A 26,288-nucleotide genomic window follows, 5' to 3' on the forward strand; every position below is an offset into this window, starting at 1 on the left:
GTGGCTGAAAAGACCCTCGTAACCATCAACAGGGGAGCAAAGAACCCCTTATTCACATTTGATTTTTTTTAAAGTTTCAAGGGACACACTATTTACAGAGTTTTTAAAAAATCCAAATGGATAGTGTCCCTGTAAGTATCTAGCATAATAACAGGTTTCAGAGCAGCAGCCGTGGTAATCTGTATCCGCAAAAAGAAAAAGAGGACTTGTGGCTCCTTAGAGACTAACTAATGTATTTGAGCATAAGCTTTCGTGAGCTACAGCTCACTTCATCGGATGCATCACTCACGAAAGCTTATGCTCAAATAAATTGGTTAGTCTCTAAGGTGCCACAAGTCCTCCTTTTCTTTTTAAGTATCTAGAGTATCTCTCTGAGCCTGCTCAAAAGTTGACAGGGTCACAACAATGGCTTAAAAAGAAAAAACACACCACAACTGTATTGTGGTAAATGCTTCTTTTCCTTTTTTAAAAAAAAGTGCTTCCAGTTTTTGCGACAGACAACGTCCTGTAAGTGGAAGTCACCTTGGGGGACTAGGGTCGGCGGAACAGTGCTAAGTTCAGGTGCCGGCAGTGCGAAGTTTTCATTGGGGACCTTGGCCAGTGTAGTTAGCTGATCGTTTCCTGGCTCAGCTGGGAACCCATCTAAACTTGTAGCCCCCGGTGGCTGTCCTGATGGTGAAAGCATTTCCCTGGGGGAAAGCTAGTGTCCGGATCGTGCCGTGATCTGTGATGGAGGTCCTGAAAGACACACCTTCTGCCTCCAGCTCGCTGTTACTCAGATCCACCGCGCTGCGGCTGCTGCACGTCTGCAGTCCGCTGAACGCCCCGTACATGTGAATAGCCTGGCTCTGGCTGCCCGGGGCTCCCGCTGCCTCCGCCTGCAGCCGAGGGCGCTTCGCCTCTCTGTTCTCATCAATAGTCTGCAGCGCCGCGTTACAGGTGTCGGAGATTTCCCGCAGGATTTCATCCACTTCTGCGCAGTCCTCCTGCCTGGCAGCGTACAGCTGCTCCAGGCTTCTCTTAGCTGAGCTCCTGGGAAGGAAAGCGTCGGCCCCCTCCTTGGACTGGTGGATCATCAGTTTCTGTGGGTAAAACAAAATGCAACTGGCTGCTTTAAACCGATCGCCGTGGCTCCCACTGGGCGCATCGCCTGGGCCGGGGAGTTGCAATACACCCGCATGGGAGCTTAGCTTTGGCTCTGGCTCCGCGTTTCCGGCCTCAGGGCGCCCCCTTGGGGTCCCAGGGCTGCAAGCCTCGAGCAGTGAAAGGAATCGCTTCATGCCGTTATCACTTTTGTACCCCGAGGACGGTGCTTTGGGGAAGAAACCTGGAGGAGCACTTACATCGAGCACACAGGCCAGCTGCTTCGCCTGGCTGGCTAGCTCCTTCAGCTGCACGTTTCGTTCCTTCAGGGAAGTGATCTCTTCCTGCTTTTGGGTTAATGTCACGTGCAGCTGTTGAACGACAAGGTGTCAGTTTGAAATCAAACATTTCCTCTACCGTAGAAAGTCAGGTTACAGCTCGCACGCGTGCTCACACAAGCTGTAGTGTGCACACACCGTACGCAAACCGATTTAGCCTCTTTACCTTTGCAAACAATATCGATCAGTTACCAGGGAACGTTCAGGAGACGACTTTGCCCAACAGAGCTAGCCAGTGGTATGCAATATGTGACACTGGAATTACTCAGCTATCGAGCCAGCACCAGTTAGTTTGGAAGGAATATAGGACGTAGGCAACCCCGTCTGAGTAATCTCTGCAATACCTGAGCAGGATGATTCGTTCTACCTTCATACCTGATTATTTTCCACCAGTGCATCCCCTAACGCTTTCTGGTTTTGGTCTGCCACATTTTTCCAGTACTGTTCCGCGGAGTTTTGCAAGTTCATGTGCGGAAGAGGATTGTTTTGTGACCGTTGCATACAAGGGCTAAAGGCTGATCCGTCGCCTAGAGGGAAAGTGAAATCCGCCGTGTCCAGTGGAGGTGGCATTAAGGAGGATGGATCTATGGAGGAAATCACAAGGGTGAGATCATATCTCTTTACGCGTTCGTTGCTAGACCTGACACCGACACTCAAGTTCTTGCTGCTACTACAGTGAATCGTAAAGATCTGAACTGGTATTTAATTCAGTCGTGCAAGTCTGGACATCCTACTAACGTACCACACCATTGGTATGCACCAAACACGCATATTTCGTTTGCATCTTCTTGGGGGGTGGGGAGGAACAACATTTTAAAAAAAACAATATGTCAGTGCAAACTTGTCTTAATGAATGCTAGACTGGTGCATTCAGTTATGTAATGGCCAATGACTAAACTGATAGCAAATTAAACTGGTACCCAAAAAGACAAAAGCACCTGAGGGGACCAAAATGCAGTGTTTGAAGCCAGGGGACCATAGGCAGCCGGTGCTCTGTCTGAATAATTGTGTTAATATTCAATAAGAAAAGTACTTGCCACATATAAAACTATCGACAGCATCTCTGAACTCCTGGAAGTCGAACTCAGGTTCAGGTTGCAAGTAGTGGCTCTGAAACAGGTAAAGGAAACATACAAGTTAATCAGTGCATTCAGATTCGTCAATCAGATCTGCCCACACACTAATGACGGGTCTCCAGCACTGCTTCGATTTGCTTGTCGGTGTGCACACGCTCTGTTGTGTGCACACTCACATACCTGGAACTCTAGCCCCCAAGCTGGACACTGGAAAGGGCAAGCTCGTACGGCCATGGTCAGTGTAATAGCTGATGCGCAGCGCTTAGTGTCTCTACCAGTATAAAGGTAAATGTGGCAGGTGACTAGTAATTGAGAAATCTCTGATCCGTTAACCACGTTAGAGGCTTTGGCCAACTCTGCCGAGTCCCTCGGATGCGGCCAACCCCGATGGCACGCGTTGTGCTACAGCCTGCCTGCCCCGGGGCCCCCCATATAGGGTGCTTATTCTATTCTCATTGGTTAGCAACACGAGCCAACTGTATTCGGCCAGCCTGGGCATTCCTCCAGAGTCAGTGAAAGATTAACCCGGGCACTTCTGCTACAACAGCATTTCTCCCACACCTCGCTCTTGGATATTGTGCGCCTAGGCAGGTGTCTGTCCACAGAGAGCCTCCTGCCTTCCTACGGATCGCTTCATTCCTGCACAGTTCTTCTCCTCTCTTCCAGTCTCTTTCTCTCTCTCTTTCTCCCGATTTTGGACGGATGGAGGAAAACGCACTGTCTTGTGCACCCCATATAGCATTCTGTATGAACAGTACATCTGTGATCGTGGACAGAAGCACAGTGTGGACAAAGAGCATCCTGGCAAATAACAGTCCTTTAAAACATGAATTTAGCTTGTGTGCAATTGCACGCCGGTATTGTCTACACCGAGGGGAAAGAAAATTGTGCAAAAAAATGTGTACCGTCATTCTGCTCATGTTATATGGAGAATTTCCCTATCGAGTTCTTTCAAAACTGTTTCAGAGTAGCAGCCGTGTTAGTCGGATGCATCCGATGAAGTGAGCTGTAGCTCAGGAAAGCCTATGCTCAAATATATTTGTTAGTCTCTAAGGTGCCACAAGTACTCCTTTTCTTTTTTCAAAACGGTATGGCAGAGAGGGTTGTGTGCAGTGTGGTTACACCTTTTTAAAATTTCTTCTTGCTACATTCCATCTGCCATCTATTTGTCAGCTCCACTACACAACGTAAAGCTCCAGACACAACACAAGCCCCACCTGTGCTCTGGGGCATCCTCCCTCGCAGATTCAGCTGGTACTGCAGAGGACACAGCTAGCTGTATATGTGTCTTTCATGTATACATTTCCCATTTTTGTTTCAGATCTTATGTATTAATCTTTTAAACATGCAGCAGCCAGACTCCTAGCTAAAACGGAGCAACCAGGACATACCACTCCGCTCTCATTCTCAGATTCTGGATCCAGGTAAAGGTCCTCATCCTAATCTTTCATGGGGTTGGGTCTAGCTATCTTTGAAGCCATCTCCCTTTCCATCACCCATCAGCTGTGATCAACAGGGATGCTACTATTAATGAAGCTCAGAGCCTAGCTTTATTGGTCTGGACATCAAAGTCATTGGGTGTATCATAAATACATAGAAAGACATGACCTCGGGACAAGACTCTTGTGGTAGGAGACCCTCCTTAGAAATGGAGATCAGGATGAAAGCAATATGTGTCACTTTTAAGGTGCAGTGCAAAAGTGTCTCTCTTTCAGCAAGCTTTGCCCCGACAATGACGGCTGCAGAATAGCCCCGTTCACACAAGATACACAATAAAGAATAACCCCACTCAAGAGAGCAACATAAGGAAGGAGAGATGAGATATAGTGGGCCTTGGACAGAAATTGTGCCCATTTTACAGATGGGGGAACTGCAACTCAGTGAGGGTAAGTGACCTGCAAAGAGACGTCTGTGTCACAGTTGGGAATGACAGACTAGAACTCACATCTCCTGTCTCCTAGTGGTTCTGTACTATAACTACAGCACCCCTCACCCTCTCAGTGAGCAAGCACTGCTATCAATAACCCATTTTCCTACATCTGTACCAGTTATCTTTTTCTGATCTCCCGCACTTTTGGAGTGAACCCCAGTAATTTTATCTTTATTTCAATCCCCCAAAAGGGAGTGTTTTGACAAGGAAAGGGGCAAAGCGCTATTGAGCCAAATGCCTAGTCACACAGGCTCTGTAATTCAGCTCAGCTTGAAAAAAGAGCATGCTGCAAAACTTTTCAAATGGTGTAGTAATGCAGGGAGCTTTGAAACAGTAGTGTAGGATTTTTCATTCATTTTATTAGTGCCTAGTAGATAGAGCACTGGACTGGGACTCAGGAGACCCAGGTTCTATTCCTTGCTTTGCTATTGGCCTGCTGGGTGACCTTGGGAAAGTCATGTCCCTGCCCTGTGCCTCGGTTTCCCCATCTGTAAAATGGGGATAATGTTACTGACTTCCTCTGTAACACACTCTGAGCTCTACTGATGAAAACTCCCCTAGAAGAGCTAGGTGTGATTATATTATTCCAATAGCATCCAGAGGCCCCAATCACAATCAAATCCCCATTGTGCTAGGAGTAGTACAAACATTGCAAGAGACAGGGCCTCCCCCTACCCTGCACGACAATCAGGTGAGGAAGGAGATGGTGGCATAAACTAGCAGGGCTAAATGGCTTGGAGTAAACTTAAAAATAGAAACTCTAAGACAAATAAACAGATACAATAGAGAGCAGAGGTTCCTCCTAGCCCTGTCTGTGGATTGCTTCCAAAATGCTGGTCAGTATTTGTTCTGATTTATACATTTCTTATCCCATTTCAGGAAGAGTCTCAGCTCAGCCTTAGGAGTGGCTGATTGCTGACCCTTTTGAAACCCAAGGCGGTTCATTTACTTTTAGAGCAGGGGTTCTCAAACTGTGGGTCACAACCCCATTTTAATGGGGTCACCAAGGCTGGTGTTGGCCCTGAACCCCAAGCCCCAGGCCCTGGGGCTAAGGTCACATGGCCCCCACCCAGGGCAGAAGCCTTTGGGCTTCAGCTTTACTTCTCCGGCCAGGGCAGTGGGGCTCGGGTGCGCTCGGACTTCAGGCCCCGCTGTGGGTTGGTGTAGTAATTTTTGTTGTCAGAAGGTGGTCCCGACGCAATGAAGTTTGAGAACCGCTGTGTTAGAGGTTTCTGCCTTACTCTCTAGAGGGCCTGAAGGGGCCAGATCCAATGCTCACTGGTGTCACTGGGAGTATTTCCACTGATTGGAGCATACTCCAAAGCCTGTTGCATATTCGCACCAGGATGAGTAAGAAAGAGACCAATGTCTGTCTGTAGTAGCTAGCTGTTTCCAGAACACAGGCACTGAGTGCCCCCTTCTCCAGTTCCCGCACTGGGTCCTTTGTCTTCGCCACACAGCCTACAGCTGCTAGTCGTCCCTAAATCAGCCCATACCTGCTACAACGGGAGAGGGTGGGACAGATGGGAGAGCCCGGGGATGAAGTTGAGCCAACGCCCAGCCTGAAGCCGGCAGCACCTGCTCCGAGCTGGAACCAGGGGGAAGATGGTCCTGTCTGACTCTGGCTTTGCAAAGCAGCAATCGCTTGATCCCTGTTGGCTTGTCCATAGGATCGCCTTGCTGTACGTGCAGAGCCTGCTGTTCGGGGCAAGTCTGACCTGCAGGTGATACTTCCAAACGGAACGCACAGCGAGCTCATTAAGCAGCTCCCCTCTCTTTGCAGCAGCCAGGGAATCAAGGACTCCTTGGGGTGCTTTGGGAAGATGGCTACGTCTGAACCCTTATGAACTGCCCCAGAAGTCAGCAGGAGAACTGCCAAAGGGAGCGCTATTAAAGGGCAAGCACTTCAGTATATTCAGAGACTCATCCACCGCTTGCACTGATATCTACCAGAATGCCAGGGCGCCTTGAGCTTTTCTCAACTGGAGTTTACAAACCCCACCCATCACGTATTTCTGAACGGATTGGATATAGCAAGTAGCAGGCTACCTGCCCGTTCATTTAAAGGCTGGTTAACCGCAGCTTGCCTGAGAAGGGCGAAGAAGGAGGTAAGAGAAGCGGCTCGAACGTGCGTGGAAATGCCTCTTCTTCCATTGCGAACGCCCGTGCGTCAGATGAAGTTGAGGAACAAGTGCATCTGAATTAACGCGGGGAGACTCAGAGACAGCCTCGTGGGGGGGTGTCCGGGGAGGCGAGAGGGTGTCAGTTGGGGAGCGGAAGACTCAGTTACCTGCGGGGCAGCTGCAACACTAGAAGTCTCCTGCTGAAAGACCGAGGTGCAGTCTGCTAAATCTTGCCAGTCGATAGCAGCAAGTGCTGGGGCGGGGGGAAGAGAAACAGACATTTACAACAATGCTAGTTGTAGGTGGCAAATGCTGAGGGGCGGGGGTGGGGGTGGGAGAAAGAAACAGACGTTTACAACAATGCTCATTGTAAGTGGCAAGTGCTTGGGGGGGAGACAGAAACAGACATTTACAACAATGCTCGTTGGAGGTGACAAGTGCTGGGGGGGAGAGAGAAACAGACATTTATAGCAATGTTCGTTGTAGGTGGCAAATGCTGAGGGCGGGAGAGAGAAACAGACATTTACAACAATGCTCGTTGGAGGTGGCAAGTGCTGGGGGGAGAGAGAGAAACAGACATTTACAACAATGTTCGTTGGAGGTGGCAAATGCTGAGGGCGGGAGAGAGAAACAGACATTTACAACAATGCTCGTTGTAGGTGACAAGTGCTGGGGGGGAGAGAAACAGATATTTATAACAATGCTCGTTGTAAGTGGCAAGTGCTGGGGGGGGGGAGAGAAACAGACATTTACAACAATGCTCGTTGGAGGTGACAAGTGCTGGGGGGGAGAGAGAAACAGACATTTACAACAATGCTCATTGTAAGTGGCAAGTGCTGGGGGAGAGAGAAACAGACATTTATAGCAATGTTCGTTGTAGGTGGCAAATGCTGAGGGCGGGAGAGAGAAACAGACATTTACAACAATGCTCGTTGGAGGTGGCAAGTGCTGGGGAGAGAGAGAAACAGACATTTACAACAATGTTCGTTGGAGGTGGCAAATGCTGAGGGCGGGAGAGAGAAACAGACATTTACAACAATGCTCGTTGGAGGTGGCAAGTGCTGGGGGGGAGAGAGAAACAGACATTTACAACAATGCTCGTTGGAGGTGACAAGTGCTGGGGGGAGAGAGAGAAACAGACATTTACAACAATGCTCGTTGGAGGTGACAAGTGCTGGGGGGGAGAGAGAAACAGACATTTATAGCAATGTTCGTTGAAGGTGGCAAATGCTGAGGGCGGGAGAGAGAAACAGACATTTACAACAATGCTCGTTGGAGGTGACAGGTGCAGGGGAGCGCAGCAGCCCCTTCGTCGCTCACTTTCCGCCCTTGCCCTGGCTCTTGCCCAGACGGGTGGCCAGGAGAGGCTAGGAGCAAGCCCGGGGACTCCTGCTTTCAGACAAAGCGGGAAGGGGTTTCGACCAGTTCACATTCACAGTCCCCACAACTCACCGAGCTCTACCGTGTCGGGCGGCTGGTCGCTGTGAACTGCCACCGGAGCGGCGCTGGCAAAGCTGTTCCGCGGCGCGGGAGCGTCTCCCAGACGCACCTTCCTCTCGAGTTTGGCTGCCTTCTTGCCGAGCCGGCTGCCCAGGTCACCCACCCTGTTGGGACAGATGCTGTCGAAGGCTTTCCGGCCGCTGCGGTTCCGCATGGCGCAGGCTGGACCCGGGGTCTTAGCTGAGCTCTGGCTTTTGGGACCCAGCGGCTCTCTCCGCCCCGCTCTCTGCCGGCGAGCCCGTCCAGCGCCCGGCCCAGCGGCTGCACATGGCCGTTACGGGGCGGGTTTTGACACCGTTGGAGGGGCCCCGACCGGTCTCCAGGGCAGCGGGTCCAGGGGGAGCGGAGAGGGGGGTGACTGGAGAGCGGGGGCGGGGCTGGCTGCGGAGTGAGCGCCAGAGGTGGCGCCTTCGCCTTGGCACAATCTGCGCCCTGCAGAGGCGCTAACAGTCGACCTGGCAACAGGGCATGGCCCGGCTCCTGCAGCAGCGGCCGCTTTGCGCCCTTGCAGCGCACATTGGCGCCGGCACAGGGTCGTATCCAACCGGCTTAGCCCAGCCCCGACCCAGAACCTGTTCGGCTGGACTCTCTGGCTCCAGCGCGCCAGGGCTCTGTCGGGGCGCACAGCCCCGCGGTGCAGCAAAGAGCTGGGGAGTCACGGGCTTAGGGCTCAAACAGCACGGTGATGGGCGATAGGAGAACTCGCCGGGGCCATAGCTAGAGACCTCCCCATGCAGGACACCAGCATGCAATAGGTGCAGTTATTAAAAACATGACTCTGAGGAAAAGGAGCAAAAAGATGTAACTACTCCAGAATCATGAACATCAGAGGTGAAACCTCGTTAGTTCCTCCAGACGATCCCTCTACCAAAGCAGGATACCCCCCTATATTACATTGTCTAGTGCGTGGTCCAGAGGCATTTTAAATCCAAGGCTCCTAGTCTCTATTCTTTGCATTATCCCCCTCATGTAGATTGTATCCACCTGACTGTTTTTTTTTTTTCTGGTCTGCAGAGTGCTGTGTACATACATGCTTGTGTGTAAGTGCTAACACTAATCACCAGTATCTGTAAAAGACCGTGTTTTCTGAAAGCTGTAGCACAAACTTCAGCAATACCCTGTGTACAAAGAGATCAGCACAACTAGCTGTAATGATGGATAGGCATATGATGTCTTGCAAAACGCACAATCTGGACCTGCTAGCGGGTGGCTCACAGTTTAAAGAGAAGACAGGTAGCAACTGTGTTTGTACAGGGCCTAGCACAATGGGGTCCTGGTCCATGACAGAGATTCCTAAGACCATATTATAATAATAATAATGAATAACTAGTGCCCCCCACAATGACCTACAGAATAGGAGCAGGCCCTAGAAAAAAGCAGGTGGTGAGGTTTTTCAAACCATCTGTTACTTGAGAACACTGTACATTACAGTGAGAAATAAATGCAAACAAGCCTGTTTGGGTGTGTTAATATACGTTTTAAAATGACTGTGACACATTTAAATGCCTTGCACTCTACAAAGGTGGTCTTTCTAGTCTCCTAACATTACAAGTGCATCAGATAAGGGTGCCTTAAGAGACTGAAACATTTGGATCTCTCCTAGTAGCATTTTAGGTCCTTATCTAAAACTGTATCTGCTGGATACTGCATTTCCAAAATCAAGCTATAGGTTTGACTTTGCTGGGCCCTGTTTTTGTCCATTTATGCTTCAGTACATTCATGACATTTTAGGGTCAGGACCAATCAAAAACATTTTTTAAAACTAGGGTGACAGCAGAATAAAGAAGGAGAAACAATGATGTCTGAGGGTAATGTCTACACTGCAACGTAAACCCAGGGTTAGTGGGACATGAGTCAACCGACCATGGGTTAGAGAACCCAGAGCTTGAGCATCCACACTGATTAATCCTAAATTAAGATTTTTCTAACCCCAGGGTTTGAACCCGGGGCTCTACTATGTACATTGCGGCACACAGACCTGAGTCAAACCAGCTGTAGCACAGACTCCTTTGCACAATGTGACCACTCTCACCCTTGGACTGTGGTGCACAGTGGGGAAATTTGTCTGTCCATGGTGCAGGTTTCGGGATGTTTGAACAGCCCACCAACACAGCCTGCCAAGGAGTCATTTTGGTCTGCGTACTCCCAGCTACCAGAGGCAGTGACACGGGGGAGGCACCTTTTCAAGAACATCTCTTGCTTGCACAGCGCTTTCCCTCCTGTGTCAGGAAATGGGCAGAGCTTCCATGAGCGCTGGTGGACATTCTGAGGGCATTTTCTGACCCACCTAAGGCACCTGACAGAGCTTATAATGGAGCAGGAGGAGGAGAACACAGGCATGGCAGACTTGAACTGGCTGATGCTGCTTATGACACTCAATATAGCTGCTGATGCCCCTCTCTCACCCCCCCACAGACTGGTGCTTCTGATGCAAGGCCACAAGCACAGATTGGTGGGATCACACAGTCATGCAGACCTGGGATGATCAACAGTGGATCCAGAATTTTTTTGCACAAAGAAAGCTACATTTCTGGAGCTTTGTGAGCAGCATGCCCCAACCCTACAGAGTAAAGATACATGTGCCTTGCCTGTCCTGAAGCAGATTGTTGTTGCTGTCTGAAAGCTGGCTACCCCAGACTGCAACAGGTCTACTGCAAACCAGTTTGGTGTGCTGACTGTCAGAGAATGGGATTTCCAAACTGCACCAGGGCCCTTGATGGGACTCGGGTGCCCATAGTTTGCCCTCCTCAATGAGCACGAGTACCCGCAAAGGGTAATATTCCATTGTTATACAAGCCCTTGTGGACCACAGAGGTCAATTTATGAGTGTCGGTGTGGGATACACTGGAAAAGTTCACAATGCAATTATTTTTTGCTGATCGGGCACCTACATCCATGGACAGGTTTGGTCACTAGTCCCACCAAATGACATTGTCATAAATTGAGTTACTATCCCCACCATTATTCTTGGGAACCCTGCATTTCCCCTTTTGTCTTGGCTTATCAAACAGTACCATGATTTCAGAGGCCCTGACAAAAGACTGTTTAATTACACTCCCAGACAGTGTAGAATGGTTGTTGAATGTGCTTTGGCAGATTGAAAGCCCATTGGAGATATCTACAACCCATTTAGATGGCAGTGTCATTAATACGGTCCACATCGCTGTGTCTTGCTGTTCTTTTCACAATCTCTGTGGAGCCAGAAGTGAGCCATTTCCCCCAATGGACCTATGGCAGTGAGAGGCTGCTGAATTGGTACCCTCAGCCAGAAAGTGCCCCTAGCATACCTGGAGCTGGATGTACCCAGGCAATAAGAGAGTCAGGGATACTTTGTGCTCCCATATTATGAACTTGCACCGCCCAGGGAAAAAGGGGGGAATGGTACCCCTATGAACGTACTTGTGGGGCGTGAGGATGGGGCTCATTCATTGTGCTACATCATCTAATTTTTCAGATGTGGAATATAAGCAAGAAGATGCAAATGTATTTTTAATGGAAAAATAATACAATAATGCACCATTATTTTCTACCGGTTGGTATTTTTTAAGACCTGTCATAGTTGTTAATTCTTTAGCAATTAATTTCCTCTGTGGAATATGTACAAAATCGGAAAGAAACAGACCATCATCAAACAGTGACGAAACGTTTATTAAGAAATGCTTATACAGTACTTTTATTCTTCCCCTGGCTGCTGTTAAGGTGTGCTTAGGGAGCCATTTTCTAAATAATTAAACTGTACAGTACTTGGATTATATACACTATTTATACAATGAATGTAGATATGTCAGTGCAATTAACGTACAGTAATGAAATGTGCAAATTGTGATGTAACTGTCATACATCAAAACTCTAAACCAACACTGTAGAGTTCAAATACAAATATAATACATTGATTAGTCAACTAAGCAAGAGAATGAGGCCAATACTGTCATCTTTAGAGGTATAGTAATTCATAGTTTATAAAAATACAATGCATTGATGAAAAGGAACCACATTGCTCTGAAAATTCACAGCTGCTTCAGATGCCATAAAAGGATTTCAAGTGTGTTGGCTCAGTTAGCTTAACTTCCCAGCTGCAGGCACTTTTCAGAAATCTCCAGGGGTAGTACCTGTGGTAAAGAATCTCCGTTTAAAGACACCAGTAAATGCAGTTTGTCCGTGCAGTCCTGTAAAATCCGCCCCGGGTAGCCACTTATATGCAAGTCCAGTGGGTTTTGGTGGTGCAACATCTGGTCTGCCAGTCCCAGGGAGCAAATGGCCAGAAGGGAGGGGGTATATTTGTTAAAAGCATAGTCGGCCATGCTAAGTTCGGCCATCCCTTTGGCCAGAGCTTTGGCATTGTTTGCCTCCCTGGCATCTGCCTGGCAGGACTCCACACGCATGTGGGTGAAGTGCTCCAAGAAGAAGTTGATGGTCGGTGCCCCCAGGTTGAAGTGTAGTTTGCTTAGGATGATGCATTCCAGGTTGCAGAGCTGCTGACGGGAGAAGACGTCGCAGCAAAGAGCGAGGAGCTGCTTCACTCTGGGCGGATGCACTTCCACCTGCAAGACACGCCAGCAGAAACATCCCTGCAGTGCAAGCAGAGCCCGGGCAACAAATACACCATTGCTACACAGGCAGGGAGCAACCCGCTCCACACAGGCAGAAGGCGGCTCTGAGCACGAGGCCGGCCTTGCAGAGCATCAGCTGCAGGCAGGCCACAGCATCAGAGAGCTAAACTGCCACTGCCCAAGCGCCGCGCTTCCCCGCGCAGTGCAATGACACAAACCCAGCGCTGTGGGCGTGAAGCCTTCTTCAAAAGCAGAGGCACTTGCGCGACTCCAGCAGGGTTACGCGCCTGAGCGGTTTCCCCAGAGATCTCTTGTGGCATCAGCCTTGTTCACAGAGCTCAGCTCACCTCTCGAGTTAGGACAAGGGAAGCGTTTGTCCTGCGCTCCTCCTCTCTTCCCCGACCGGGCCTGACGTGCCCGTCATGTGCACCCAAGAGAAAGGGGCCCCCGCCGCCCGCGGGTCATGCCTAGTACCTGTTTGCACGCGATGAAGAGGGCAGTGACTCCCAGCAGCTGGAAGCAGTCGGCAGCCACTGGGGTGGTGGTGAGGAATCGGTCCAGGGTATTCACTGCCAGGCACAGGGACTCGAAGGAGAAGCCGAAGTGCCGGTGCACCGGGATCAGCCAGCTGATCAACTTACACCGGGCCTCCGCCGTCAGCTGCAGGAAAGAGAAGAGCTCAGTAGGGCCACATGACACCTCTGCCAGGTGGGAATGGCCGCAGACTAGGCTACGATGGTCCTGCATACCGTCCGGACAGCTAAGCCATAACGCTGAAGGATTTCAAGTGGCCAGACAGTGCTATGAGGCGTTATTACTCCCTCTTCCTCCCCGTGGCCACGAGCAGGGCTCTTCATTGTACTGCTATAGCCTGACTGTTTAGTCAGGATAAGGATCTGGGCACATGCAATAGATCACGAGGCAACATACAATGTGCACTGAAGCGAGCCGGGGAGCGGGACGTAGGCAAAAGCCAGCGCCGCCTGGCCGGGTATATACTGTCCAGGCTAAACAAGGACGCGCGTGCGGAGCTCGGAGAGAGCGCGTGCGAGGAAGGGACACTGGCAGGCGTGTGCCCGCGGGCTCGTGCGATGCAGGTGCGGGAGACTGGAAGGAGAGGAGGGCAGGGCACGCGGGACGGTGCAGCGCCACAGGAGCGTGTCCCGGGGGCAGCAGGAGTCGGTGCTGCGCCCAGAGCCGGAGGGACGCGCGTAGGGCACAGCGAGGGATCCCGGGGCACGTGACCGACAGCACGCGGGGGGAGGACAAGAGAGGCGACGGCTGGTGTCCGTGAGCGTTTCCGCGTGTGCGGAGAGAGCGACGGCGGGGGGGGGTGCGGTGATATGGCCTGGACGTGGCTGTGGGGAGTCCTGTGTTGCGTACAGCACGCGGCATGAATGCCCCGGATCGGCCTGCTTCAGACCGGGCTCTGCGGAACGCGGAGAGCACAGCCCGTGGGGTGGCCCGGGCCGGGCGGCGGGGGGGGCCCGTGGGGTGTCCCGGGCCGGGCCGGGCCGGGCGGCGGGGGGGGGCCCGTGGGGTGTCCCGGGCCGGGCCGGGCCGGGCCGGGCGGCGGGGGGGGCCGTGGGGTGTCCCGGGCCGGGCCGGGCCGGGCCGGGCGGCGGGGGGGGGGCCGTGGGGTGTCCCGGGCCGGGCCGGGCCGGGCCGGGCGGCGGGGGGGGCCCGTGGGGTGTCCCGGGCCGGGCCGGGCCGGGCCGGGCGGCGGGGGGGGGCCCGTGGGGTGTCCCGGGCCGGGCCGGGCCGGGCCGGGCGGCGGGGGGGGGCCCGTGGGGTGTCCCGGGCCGGGCCGGGCCGGGCCGGGCGGCGGGGGGGGGCCCGTGGGGTGGCCCGGGCCGGGCGGGCGGGGGGGGGGCCCGTGGGGTGTCCCGGGCCGGGCCGGGCCGGGCGGGCGGGGGGGGGCCCGTGGGGTGTCCCGGGCCGGGCCGGGGGCGGCGGGGGGGCCGTGGGGTGTCCGGGCCGGGCCGGGCCGGGCGGGGGGCGGGGGGGGGCCGTGGGTGCCGGGCCGGCCGGGCGGGCGGCGGGGGGGGGGGGCCCGTGGGGTGTCCCGGGCCGGGCCGGCCGGGCGGCGGCGGGGGGGGGGCCGTGGGGTGTCCCGGGCCGGGCCGGGCCGGGCCGGGGGCGGCGGGGGGGGCCCGTGGGGTGTCCCGGGCCGGGCGGGCCGGGCCGGGCGGGGGGGGGGCCGTGGGGTGTCCCCGGGCCGGGCCGGCCGGGCCGGGCTGCGGGGGGGGCCGTGGGGTCCCGGGCCGGGCCGGCCGGGGCCGGGCGGCGGGGGGGGCCGTGGGGTGTCCCGGGCCGGGCCGGGCCGGGCGGGCGGCGGGGGGGGGCCCGTGGGTGTCCGGCCGGGCCGGGCCGGCGCCGGGCGGCGGGGGGGGGCCCGTGGGGTCCCGGCCGGGCCGGGCCGGGCCGGGCGGGGGGGGGGGTGGGGCCCGGGCCGGGCCGGGCCGGCCGGGCCGGGCGGGGCGGGGGGGGCCCGGGCCGGCCGGGCCGGGCCGGGCGGCGGGGGGTCCCGGCCGCGGCCGGCCGGCGGGCGGCGGGGGGTGGGGCCCGGCCGGGCCGGGCCGGCGCGGCGGGGGGGGTCCCGGGCCGGGCCGGGCCGGGCCGGGCCGGCGGGGAGGGCGGGGGGTCCCGGGCGGGCCGGGCCGGGCCGGGCCGGGCGGCGGGGGGTGTCCCGGGCCGGGCCGGGCCGGGCCGGGCCGGCGGCGGGGGGTGTCCCGGGCCGGGCCGGGCCGGGCGGCGGGGGGTGTCCCGGGCCGGCCGGGCCGGGCGGCGGGGGGTGTCCCGGGCCGGCCGGGCCGGGCGGGCGGGGGTGTCCCGGGCCGGGCCGGGCCGGGCGGCGGGGGGGTGGCGGGGGTGTCCCGGGCCGGGGCCGGGCCGGGCGGCGGGGGGGGGCCGTGGGGTGTCCCGGGCCGGGGGCCGGGCCGGGCGGCGGGGGGGGGCCCGTGGGGTGTCCCGGGCCGGGCCGGGCCGGGCGGCGGGGGGGCCCGGGGGTGTCCCGGGCCGGGCCGGGCCGGGCGGCGGGGGGGGGCCCGTGGGGTGTCCCGGGCCGGGCCGGGCCGGGCGGCGGGGGGTGGCGGGGGGGGGCCCGGGCCGGGCCGGGCCGGCGGGGGGTGTCCCGGGCCGGGCCGGGCGGCGGGGGGTGTCCCGGGCCGGGCCGGGCGGCGGGGGGGGGGCCCGTGGGGTGTCCCGGGCCGGGCCGGGCGGGGCCCCTGGGGAGCCGCGGGCTGCGCTGTCCTACCTGCGGCTGCTGGGCCAGAGGCTCGCGCGGGTGGAACTTGCCCTCCAGCCCCTTGCGGAAGCGGTACCAGCTGGCCCCGTAGTCGCGGAAGGCCTGCAGCTCTAGCCGGGCGGCGGGCTCGGGGCTGCCGGGGGGGCTGAGCCCCGCGGCGCCGCCCTGCAGCGGCAGCTCCCGCGGGCAGCTCGGGCACTTGCTCTTCTTCACCGGCGCCCGGAGGCCGAGGTCGCGGCGGAGGGGCTGAGCCCGCTCCCCGGGGGTCGCGCCCGCCTGCCGCCGCCGTTTGCTGCGGGGGCTGCGCGGCCGGCCGGGGCGCTCGCGGCTCAGCGGGTGCGTGACCATGGCGCCGCCCGGCCCGTGTGAGGCGGCTGCCGCCGCGCCCGCCTATTTAGCAGCCGCCCAGCCCCTGCTGCTGACATCACCCGCGGAGCTTTCCCGGCTAAAGACCCGCTCGGCCGCCGGCGCCGCTGCGCCCCATCGCCCCGCAAGCCGAGGCGGGGCCAGGCGCTGGGGCAACGGGGCAGCGCTGCCCCCCCGCCAGCAGCGCGAGGGTGCCGGCACCAGGCCGAGCGAGCGGCCTCGCCGGCAGCGCCACTGGGCGCTAGGAACCAGCCCGCCGCGGTTCGCTTGCAGCCTACGGGGGGGAAAGGCCTGGCGAGGACACGTCTCAGCCCTCCGCGATCGAAGCGCCTAAATCCCCTGGGCAACGAGTGGGCCAGGCTGTGGCACTGACGATGGGGCCAGGACGGCAGTGACCGTTCTGGGTGACAAACGCTGTGCAGCCGGCTGGACGCAGGACTACGGCTGCTGGGGCTGGGTTTACCACGGCGGGCCTGCGCCCACTGAAGTCCGTGAGTTTTGCCCGTGACTTCCGTGGGCACGGTGGGATCGGCGACAACGAGTCGCCAAGGACGGCGCCAACTATCGAATGAGTTAGATGAGAGTGAGGAGCTTTCCCCTGTCCCGCTCCGCCTAGTCATGACCCCCCTGCCCCAGCTGTAAGACGCGGGCAGGCAGCCCCGGGAGGGATTTGTTACGAGACCTGGGGTTTGTCTCGCTTTAGGAATCGAGAGCGTCGGCGGGACCTCTCCGCAAAACCTCAGCGCCCTGCGGTGGCGAGGCCGGGCGCGTGAGTGGCGGGGAAATAGAGCCAGCGGCTGCTGAACCCCCGCGGCTGAAGTTGGTGGACTTCTCCAGCTGTGTTGTTGCGGAAGGGAATGATTGATGCAGCGAGCTGTAGCTCAGGAAAGCTTATGCTCAAATAAATTGGTTAGTCTCTAAGGTGCCCCAAGTGCTCCTGTTCTTTTAACAAACAAACAAAAACTCCTGGGAATTTAACAGCTGGGAACCCAACCAGGCTTGCTCTGTACGACTTAGCAGCTTTATTCCAGATTTCCAGGTGATCCCATTTGTATACATATAAAAGCGATCAACTATCCGTTACAATTGTAGTAATCTGAATAATCAGAAATAACGTTTCTTCACATTTTCTGCATTTTTGATTAAAACCCACTGGCTATTTCATTCAACCTTTTATTGGCCAGAGAACCCCATTTAAATGTTGTAACACTGGGGAATGGAAGTGGTGGAATTATGTGAGGGCGTTACCTTATAGAGAGATTTAAGGCAAATGTCTTCTGCCTACCACCTTTCTGTCGGGCCGTTTTTCAGGTTCGCATGTTGCCAATTTGCACGAGGGGATCTCATATATTTCAGTTACTTCGTATTGCAGGCCATACAGAAGCAATATCCAGGACACACACATCTCCAGAAAAAATCTTCCATATCACCGGTGTTACTTTTTACTGACACCGGCTGGATCGCGTTATTCCCAAATTAGAGCCATGGGCAGAGCAGGGAAACGGCAGCATCTTTCTTTGGGGACCAACTGAAACGAGAGCCAGGACTAAGGCTTGTATGCCAAGCAGCTGCTCTATCAATGGTACCCGGCTGATGGGATTTGAGCAGGCCTGCTGTGGGCCTGGAAAGGCGCGCAAGGAGGGCTCCCCTGTGGAGTGAATGAATAACTCCAACGAATGGAGAAAGAAAAGGAGTACCCGTGGCACCTTAGAGACTAACAAATTTATTAGAGCATAAGCTTTCGTGAGCTACAGCTCACTTCATCGGATGCATTTGGTGGAAAAAGCAGAGGAGAGATTTATACACACACACACACACACAGAGAACATGAAACAATGGGTTTATCATACACACTGTAAGGAGAGTGATCACTTAAGATAAGCCATCACCAGCAGCAGGGGGGGGAAAGGAGGAAAACCTTTCATGGTGACAAGCAAGGTAGGCTAATTCCAGCAGTTAACAAGAATATCAGAGGAACAGTGGGGGGGGAGGGTGGGAGGGAGAAATACCATGGGGAAATAGTTTTACTTTGTGTAATGACTCATCCATTCCCAGTCTCTATTCAAGCCTAAGTTAATTGTATCCAGTTTGCAAATTAATTCCAATTCAGCAGTCTCTCGTTGGAGTCTGTTTTTGAAGCTTTTTTGTTGAAGTATAGCCACTCTTAGGTCTGTGATCGAGTGACCAGAGAGATTGAAGCGTTCTCCAACTGGTTTTTGAATGTTATAATTCTTGACGTCTGATTTGTGTCCATTCATTCTTTTACGTAGAGACTGTCCAGTTTGGCCAACGAATGGGTGCAGAAGCAGCGAGGAGAGGAGGTAGGCCGGCCCTCCACATTGAGCCATGAGGCCAGTAATTCTCCTGGAGAACAAAGTACAGCACTACCTTTACAATAAATACATTCTCCAAAGAGCTGCACAGAGACTTCTGTTTGAGATCACAATCTTTATTATACTTGTTTATGTCTGCAAAATGCTTTATGTACATCAAAGTTGCTGCCAAAGGGCTGAAATAGACTGTTTATCAAACAATGGCGGGTTCTCTACACAGGGAGCAACGATCAGAACTGAGTGACACTGCATTATAGAAGCTGAAGGTGACTAATCATTTGTAGTTTCTGTACCTATGCTCTTCCATGTAGCCCGCTGACCTCTTCTTTAGTAGATAGAAAAGGAGTACTTGTGGCACCTTAGAGACTAACAAATTTATTAGAGCATAAGCTTTTGTGAGTTACAGCACGAAAGCTTATGCTCTAATAAATTTGTTAGTCTCTAAGGTGCCACAAGTACTCCTTTTCTTTTTGCGAATACAGACTAACACAGCTGCTACTCTGAAACCTCTCTTTAGTAGATAGTTTCCAATAGCTTTCATGGGTAAGATTCCTTACTAGGAATTTCAGTAGCCCCATTGAAAAAAAAAAAAAATACAAAGACTGCATCCTTGGTTAAAGAGGACAACACATTTTATATATAATGTTGTTGGTGCAGTGTTCCTCCCAGGCTGTCAGAGAAACAAAGTGGGTGAGGTAATGTATTTTATTAGCCCAAAGTCTGTTGATACACACAAACTTTAGAGCTTATACAGGTGGAGAAGAGCTCTGTGTAAGCTCTAAAGCTTATCAGTCACCAACATAAGTTGGTCCAATGAAAGATATTACCTCACCCCCCTTGTATCTCAAACATACCAAGGTAAATAAACCAATGGATGAGGACCTTTCTCCACTCACTGCTGTGGAATTTTTAATCCCACCAACTTTTGCAGATATAAATGGCAAACTTTTATTCTTCAGAAATAAGACTAATTTACATTTAACATGCCACATTATAGACACATGTGAGAAAAGACATCTTTTCTGTAATCAGACTACTGAAATAAATTTCTTATTTGCATTTCAACAGGAAAAACAAGATGTAAAAGGCAAGACGTACCAAAGCAATCAATAGGAACAATTAAGGTGAATGGTTTATGGTCTTGAACTTTGATCAGTAGGATTGCACATTTAATTTTTTTTATTTAAAGGTGGTGTTATGCATAAATAGTGATTTGCCTAGAGGTTTGAAAAACCCCTCTGATGATAAAAGTATGAATACACCTAGAAAACAAAAAAATGATTCTGGCTCCAAATTAAAGGGTTAGAAGTGATATTTTCATTGTGGGACCTTGAATAAGCCATTGCTTTTCATAAAAGGCAACTCAGTACACTTGATAGTGGTGAAAGTAAAAAAAAAAAAAAAAAAAAGCAGCACTGGCCCACTTCCCTAGAAGCTTAGAACACTAATAACCTTTTCACAACCTAGGGAAGTGTAGCTGGGAGGAGAATTTGGCTACTTTTATAGAATTCTTATTAAGTCACACTTGGCTGATCACCTTTCCTCTTTTAGTGGTCTTTAACTGCTGCATTTTTTTTCCTTCTTATAGCATGGCTTTGCAAATTTGTACTGTTACTACCACTGAATGTCTGTTAGATGGCTCAATATATTCTGGTCTATTTTGTATAGTGTAATCTTTCAAGAGCACGTTGCGTTTTCCTCCTTGCCCTGTCTTTCTCCGGTGGAAAAAACCACTATTAAGCCCCTGGAAATAGGAATAATTATTTATTAAATGAAGAAAACTTCAGCATTAGTCTTCGGTCTGTAAATATTGTGTTCAGGCCCAACGGTGTTAGATTAATAGGAGAAGGGATTTTGAAATCCCAATGAAATTTCCAAGCTAAAGACTGCTGATCTGCAGTTTGTGTTCCCAGGTTTTCATCCCATCATAGTGAGCCATATAGAAAAATGACTATGTTCTTAAAATGTAATGCTTAAATCTGCTATGGAATAAAAGTCTACAGCTTAAGGTACAAAGCAGTGAAGTAATGTTTTGGCAAATTTTTGGCAAAAATCTGTTTTGTTTTCAATTTTTACATATCTAAACAGGACCAGCTATTTTGTATAGCAGTTAAAAGCTATTCCATACAGTTTCAGAACCTGATCATGAATTTCTCGTACATTACTAATAAATACCTTAAACTGAAACAAAGCAAATTTGAATTGGTCACATTCATTTTTTATGTTGAAAAGGTCTGAATTACTACCATCATTTATACTTTCAAACAAATGGCACCAAAATTTATTGTAAACATAATACATTTATGATCATAATTAAAAATGACCTACAAAATTACTTATGTCAAGTTCATGCAGTATTTCCAAGTTATGGCTGGTATCAACCACATTTTAAATGTTGAAATACTTTAGCTGAAGTCTTTAAGCATAATTGTTTTCCTGCCACTATTGAAGATTTATAGTTTGTTGTTAATGAACTCCAGTTTCAGCTCATATTCTCCGTTTTTATCAGTTCTTTGATGATGTGTAAAATCTTGTCATCTAGGGAGAAAAAACACAGAAGTTAGTGGGAAAACCCCTAAATTTAACAAAAGGAGAGAGATGGGTATGTAACTCTCAGCAATTTAACAAGGAAAGCTTTAATTAGCTAGGCTGTGTCAGACTCAGTAGTGAGGCAACAGTGCATTCCCTAAGGGGGCTGGAGAAAGAAGAGAAGGACTTTCACAGATACATTTCACTCCAGTTGGGATTTTAATTTCTTGACATTTCTCTGAAGCTTTAGAAGCATGGATTATGTCCATTTATCCCTTACTTTTGGTGTTGTCATGTAGTCCCCCCCACACTATTTACCTATAAGTTTATCAGTCCATTGCACATTGTCTTACTCCCTACCCCCATAGCTGGGCCACAGTTGTATGTTGGAATTCATCCATGCCCATGAGAACACCCTGACAAATGGAAACTAACCACTATTACTACCACCATTAACATCATCATTGTAGAGAGTCAGTCTATGTCAGAGACATTTTTAAAAAGAGACAATTACATATAGCCCCAGATTTTTGGGGTGATGCCGTAAAAGAGACCTAGGTTCAGTAATGACCTTTTGGGTTTCCGTTTCTTATGAGAGTTGAATTAGGCACACCATGGCTACAAAGTGGTCTCCTGAGCAAGGATGAAGTGTATTAGTATATTTGTTTAAAGAACTATACACACATTGTACATACACAATGTAGATTTATCTCACTTTTTTATGTTGATAGTACAGCAATACAATTACCTTCAAGTGACATTTTAGGATTTTCAAGTTTTTTCTTTAAAACAGACTCAATGAGAACCCTCAGTTGTTTGAAAATTACTGCAATCTTTACAGGGGCCTGTAGAAAGAAGAGAATATTAATATATTTGCATTTTTCTCAAAGCAGTTTCTTATTGAGGAAACCCAAGATTAAAGCTTAGCCATCATACAAGAGGCTAAGGACCCAATCCTGTAAACAATTATGCACGTGCTTAATTTTTGTGTATTCCTAATGAGGTCAGTGGGACTAAGCATGTATTTTAAGTTAAGCACATGAGCAGTCCCACTGATTTCATTAGGAGCAAGGCCTAAAGTGACTAAGTGCTGACCTGGGATTTAATATCACTGCCTGTATATTACAAGCCAACAGTGTAAATATACATAGTAGGCAGGGGGAGTGAGGAAAAAAAAATTACAGACATAACAGACATGGTAGATATCTGATACCCCCTGTACTCAAACTATCACCTGCCTGCAGGCTTTAAAAAACTTATATTGATTTGCCCAGGAAAAATGTGGATCTCAAATTGAATGGGCTAATAAGAACATATGGTTCTCTCTCATTTCAGTCATACAGCTTTCTGGTTGTGTTACCTGTCCTTCCCTCAAAGAAAAGCTGATCTTAAACATTCTGTGTGTGTTGAGTAACAAGTGCATTCAGTCATTAACTGGTGTTTCCTTGTAACAACATTTGTATCTCATTCCGAGTTTCAGAGAATGCTTACATAAAGTTAGCAACATGCACTCTTCCTAGGGTGTAGCATGAGGTGCAAATGAACAGAGCTAGAAGAAAAAATGTAACCAATTTGACAGCAGGTGCGCAACTCTCATATTTCTTCAGGTGGCCAGTTTTCACTTTCAGCCTCAGATTAAGTGCATTCAAAAAACACATGTAGAATGTCTTCTGTTTCGAAAGAGAGAGCACAAGAGTGTTTGTTTTAAATCTTAGATGTTTCTCATAGCTTTCACTCGCAAGACTAATCTCATCTGAGATGTAAATCAATCAATGAGATTACTCAAGGGTTTAAAGTTAAGCAGCTGCCTACATGTTTATAGGATTGGGACCTAGGGCTTCAGAATGTTCCAATTTAATACATTTTCAGTTATGACACTTACTGAAAGCAAGCATTTCCTCTTCCCCCAAATCAGGTAAATGTGTGCGTTTCCAATAGTATCTATTCTTATAATACCTCAATCTTTCTTCATGAACAAAGGCAAACATTCTTTTTTAAAAATAGCATACTATTAAATTACTCGTACTATTTCTTGGAATTAAATGACCTTATTACATATGTAACAAAATTCCCATTATTTCGCTTAACTATCTTAAACTCACATTTCAACAATATGTTTCAGGTACAAAATGCATAGCCATTTAAAGGCAGAAGAAATAACTAGAACATGTGTGTACCTGAAAATGGATCCAGCCATCAACAGACAGGAGGCGTTCACGGTGCTGAACTTCTATGTCTCCACCAAAAAGTAAAACTGGAAAGGGGGAAATTAAAGTAGTCTCTCTCAAGTACACCTTGGCATATCTTATCTGCATATAAACACACACGAACAAAAGCATTTAAAAACTACAACACCGAACTGGAATGCTACTTTCATGAAGCAAGTTGTCAATTTTTTCCCCTCTGAGACATCATTACATACGCTACTTATGTTAGTAAACAGTGAAACAAAGTAGGCTATGCCCAATTATTTGCCCTATACTTTGTGTGGTATCTGTTAGTCTTTAAGGAAGTGAAAAAGGCTTGTGCCACTGGGAGAAATTTTTCTTTCGTGATCCTTCAGAGGTGAAATTTAAAGAGCACTGGATGAATAGGAAGACAACAATTATGTAGTTAAGATTGTAAACAAAAGATAATGGTAGCCTACAGCAGAATGTACAAAGGCTATGAATATACAGCTGAACGTGCAGTGCTTGAAAGGGAAACAACATTTATTGGAATTTGAAAATGTAAGCGGGTACAGTCAGAAAATTAGTTTAATCCATATATACTTAGAGATGCATGCAGTCTATATGCACTGCACTACTGTTTTTTTCAGTCAAGCCAGGATCAATATTGCTCGCCAGAAATTGTTTCCTGACCCAGTGAACATTTTCAATGCAAAAAAACCCCAATTAGAATTAATGCAACAAGGGGTTTTATACTGAAAGTCTCAAAATATACAAATCAAAAATTAAGTTTCTTTTAGAATGTTTATAAAAGCAGTCAATGTAGATTGTTTTACTCTCTGAGCAACTGAGACTATACATATATTAATAGGTCTGAAATGTATTAACACTGATTAACAGTATTTTGTTTGCATAAAATTTGTCAAACAACATGTACTGAACAAGGTTTCTTCCCTTGATAATCCCATTCCCACTGGCATGCCTGCCCCGTCCCCCCCACTTCTCCCTCCCTGAGATTTGCTCCTTTTGTCTCTTCTGTTCACCTGTGGTTTTAGGCTTGGCAAATCTTACATTTCCCCCCCTTTTCTTGAAATCTATTACTTTCAGTAACTATTCCTAACTTGTTCTCAGCAGTCTGTCAATTCCCTTTCTAACTTTAGCTGTTGTCCTACATCTTGCTTTATACTGCAAGCTCCTGGGGCAGGGAATGTTGTCTGCTCTATTTGGAAAGAGCCATGTATATGTACTGCATTAAATATCAAGAGATAGCTTAATACTGCCTTATAATAAAATGTCCATTGGTACGACAACAAACACTTGAAAAGAATTGCTGTATATGTATTTTTTTTTTTTTTTTTTATAAAAACACTGAGATAAAACATACATCTTCCCCAAAGAGTTGACAGTCTAAAGAGACACCAAACAGATAAGCTGTGTGAGTAGGTGGGAAAAGGTGAACGACAAAATGCAGCTCAGTTGTGAAGTTCAGCATGTCTTGGATTTCACAATTTTTGTGAATATGTTTAAAGTTAAGCTAGTTAGTATTTCTTCAGGCCTGAGTGAGGGCATGCAAGGGTTTAAAAAGGCCCTGCTGAAGCATGTTTTAAGGACTTAGAGGTGAGTAGGGACAGATAGCATAGTACAGGTCAAAGTACGACTGTGTTACTTTGACTACATATTTTTGACACTTCTTTCTAACTATGTCACCAAACAGAAAAAAAAAAAAAGTGATCAATTTTTTTTTTAAACAAACAGTACTATACACAATACATTAACCCTTTATGAAAAGTTGACTGATAAAGAGTAGGATACTTTCATTTGTAAGCTTGTCAGTTTAGTCAATATTAGATTTATTGGCCTACATTTCTAGACACATTTGTGTGTGCCTTATTTAGGACCTGGTGCTTTTTTTTAAAGCACACTGATTTCAGGGACAAGGCATTGATGGCTCTTACGATGAACTGGACATCCAAGTATATTTCACATAATGTTCCATTTATATAGCACTACAGGCATGTAAGGTGTTTGCAAATTGATAAGTCCTGGTCTAATGGGGTTTACACCAATGTGCAACTGCTTTCAAGATCACAGAATTGCCTCTAATTAATAAGATAGTGATATAAATACAAGATCCTTACCTTCTCTTGGTAGAGCAGCCATCCATATGTCTGCAAATCTCTGTTTACAGAGGAGGGATGCACTTGTGCTTTACCTTGAGCAGTTTCCACCATGCATGCCAATTTCTCTGTGATATCTACAGATTTCGTGTACATTATCTTCCCCAAGTTGTCATACAGCCCGGCAGTCAGCACCGCTTTAAGAAGGGCTATTTCCTGAAGAGAAAGGGATTGTGTGGGTCCATTTCCTTCCCACCTATGATGAGTTGCAGGTGCTGCAAATCCTGCTGCTCTGACCACCTTTGTTAGTTCTTGTTTCACATCCTGAAATTAGTTTTGATCAAAACAGGTAAATTAATAACTTAATAGTAAAATAATGATTATAAAAAAGGGACACTATCAAGCCACCAGCACACTCAGACTCCTCCCCAATATTCCCAACTAACAGTGAAGAGACTCAGAGATTTATCTAGAAAAAAATTAGTCATATCTGCAGAGGCCTTGGAATCCTGGCTGCTTGGACGAGTAACCAAAACAAAATCAGGCTTTTAGGATTCAGACACGGAGAATGTGGGGCTGAAAGTGATGCAAGTATGTTTCTGTTCTCCCAGCTATTTAGAAGACAAATAGACAGCAAAAAATGCACACATTTATGTTATGCACCCTTCTCCTATTTCCTGAGGCTCTGTCCCGGAAAAGACTATTGGAGCCTTAATTTTGGAGGCAAAAATGCATTTAGAAAAGTCAGGATTTGGCATCACAGAATCAGAAATTCAGGGCTGGAAGGGACCTTGAGAAGTCATCTAGTCCAGTCCTGCATGCTGAAGCAGGACCATATATACCTAGACTATCCCAGACAGGTGTTGGTCTAACCGGTTTTTAAAAACCACCAATTATGGGGATTCTACAACCCTTCTTGGTAATCTAT

At 50.1% G+C, this 26,288-nt stretch overlaps 3 protein-coding genes and 1 long non-coding RNA gene across 6 annotated transcripts in view; 1 reads left to right on the forward strand and 3 right to left on the reverse strand.

Annotated features, from left to right (window-relative positions):
* Positions 1-335: 335 nt before the first annotated feature.
* On the reverse strand, positions 336-8,204 carry MCIDAS (multiciliate differentiation and DNA synthesis associated cell cycle protein). The gene is made up of 6 exons (XM_038403326.2): positions 8,003-8,204; positions 6,718-6,803; positions 2,459-2,531; positions 1,797-2,005; positions 1,344-1,454; positions 336-1,082 (listed from the first exon to the last, which is right to left on the reverse strand). The coding sequence occupies exons 1-6, from the start codon at positions 8,202-8,204 to the stop codon at positions 627-629; spliced, it is 1,137 nt and encodes a 378-aa protein (XP_038259254.1). The 3' UTR covers positions 336-626.
* Positions 8,205-11,680: 3,476 nt separating this feature from the next.
* Positions 11,681-16,225, reverse strand: CCNO (cyclin O). The gene is made up of 3 exons (XM_038402024.2): positions 15,857-16,225; positions 13,075-13,260; positions 11,681-12,591 (listed from the first exon to the last, which is right to left on the reverse strand). The coding sequence occupies exons 1-3, from the start codon at positions 16,193-16,195 to the stop codon at positions 12,112-12,114; spliced, it is 1,005 nt and encodes a 334-aa protein (XP_038257952.1). The 5' UTR covers positions 16,196-16,225; the 3' UTR covers positions 11,681-12,111.
* A 2,316-nt stretch (positions 16,226-18,541) lies between these two features.
* Positions 18,542-23,319, forward strand: LOC119855629. Its single transcript, XR_005292985.2, has 3 exons — positions 18,542-18,812; positions 19,615-19,670; positions 23,198-23,319. It is a non-coding gene; the product is annotated as an uncharacterized LOC119855629 (long non-coding RNA).
* The window catches only part of DHX29 (DExH-box helicase 29), a 37,220-nt gene continuing 31,220 nt past the window's right edge, over positions 20,289-26,288 (reverse strand). For 2 of the 3 annotated variants that reach the window (XM_038402021.2, XM_043514393.1), the window contains 4 exons: positions 25,382-25,684; positions 23,253-23,384; positions 21,824-21,920; positions 20,289-21,084 (listed from right to left, as the gene is read on the reverse strand). In XM_038402021.2, coding sequence (XP_038257949.1) covers positions 21,029-21,084; positions 21,824-21,920; positions 23,253-23,384; positions 25,382-25,684 — 588 coding nt within the window. In that variant the 3' untranslated portion in view covers positions 20,289-21,028. Of the gene's footprint in view, positions 21,085-21,823; positions 21,921-23,252; positions 23,385-25,381; positions 25,685-26,288 lie in introns of those variants that run through there. The other variant, XR_005292984.2, reaches the window with a different exon arrangement.

This window comes from Dermochelys coriacea, chromosome 5, assembly GCF_009764565.3.
Source record: "Dermochelys coriacea isolate rDerCor1 chromosome 5, rDerCor1.pri.v4, whole genome shotgun sequence".
Classification (NCBI taxonomy): Eukaryota; Metazoa; Chordata; order Testudines; family Dermochelyidae; genus Dermochelys; species Dermochelys coriacea.

What these genes read in the sequence shown, in the direction of transcription:
- CCNO (XM_038402024.2), bottom strand. Translation starts at nt 16,195, where the DNA reads ATGGTCACGCACCCGCTGAGCCGCGAGCGCCCCGGCCGGCCGCGCAGC. An exon ending in CTCTGGCCCAGCAGCCGCAG is followed by an intron (nt 13,261 to 15,856) that starts GTAGGACAGCGC and finishes TCTTTCCTGCAG; the next exon opens with CTGACGGCGGAGGCCCGGTG. An exon ending in TCTTCATCGCGTGCAAACAG is followed by an intron (nt 12,592 to 13,074) that starts GTACTAGGCATG and finishes CGTGTCTTGCAG; the next exon opens with GTGGAAGTGCATCCGCCCAG.
- MCIDAS (XM_038403326.2), bottom strand. Translation starts at nt 8,204, where the DNA reads ATGCGGAACCGCAGCGGCCGGAAAGCCTTCGACAGCATCTGTCCCAAC. An exon ending in CACTGGTGGAAAATAATCAG is followed by an intron (nt 1,455 to 1,796) that starts GTATGAAGGTAG and finishes GTCGTTCAACAG; the next exon opens with CTGCACGTGACATTAACCCA. An exon ending in AGCTGGCCTGTGTGCTCGAT is followed by an intron (nt 1,083 to 1,343) that starts GTAAGTGCTCCT and finishes TTTTACCCACAG; the next exon opens with AAACTGATGATCCACCAGTC.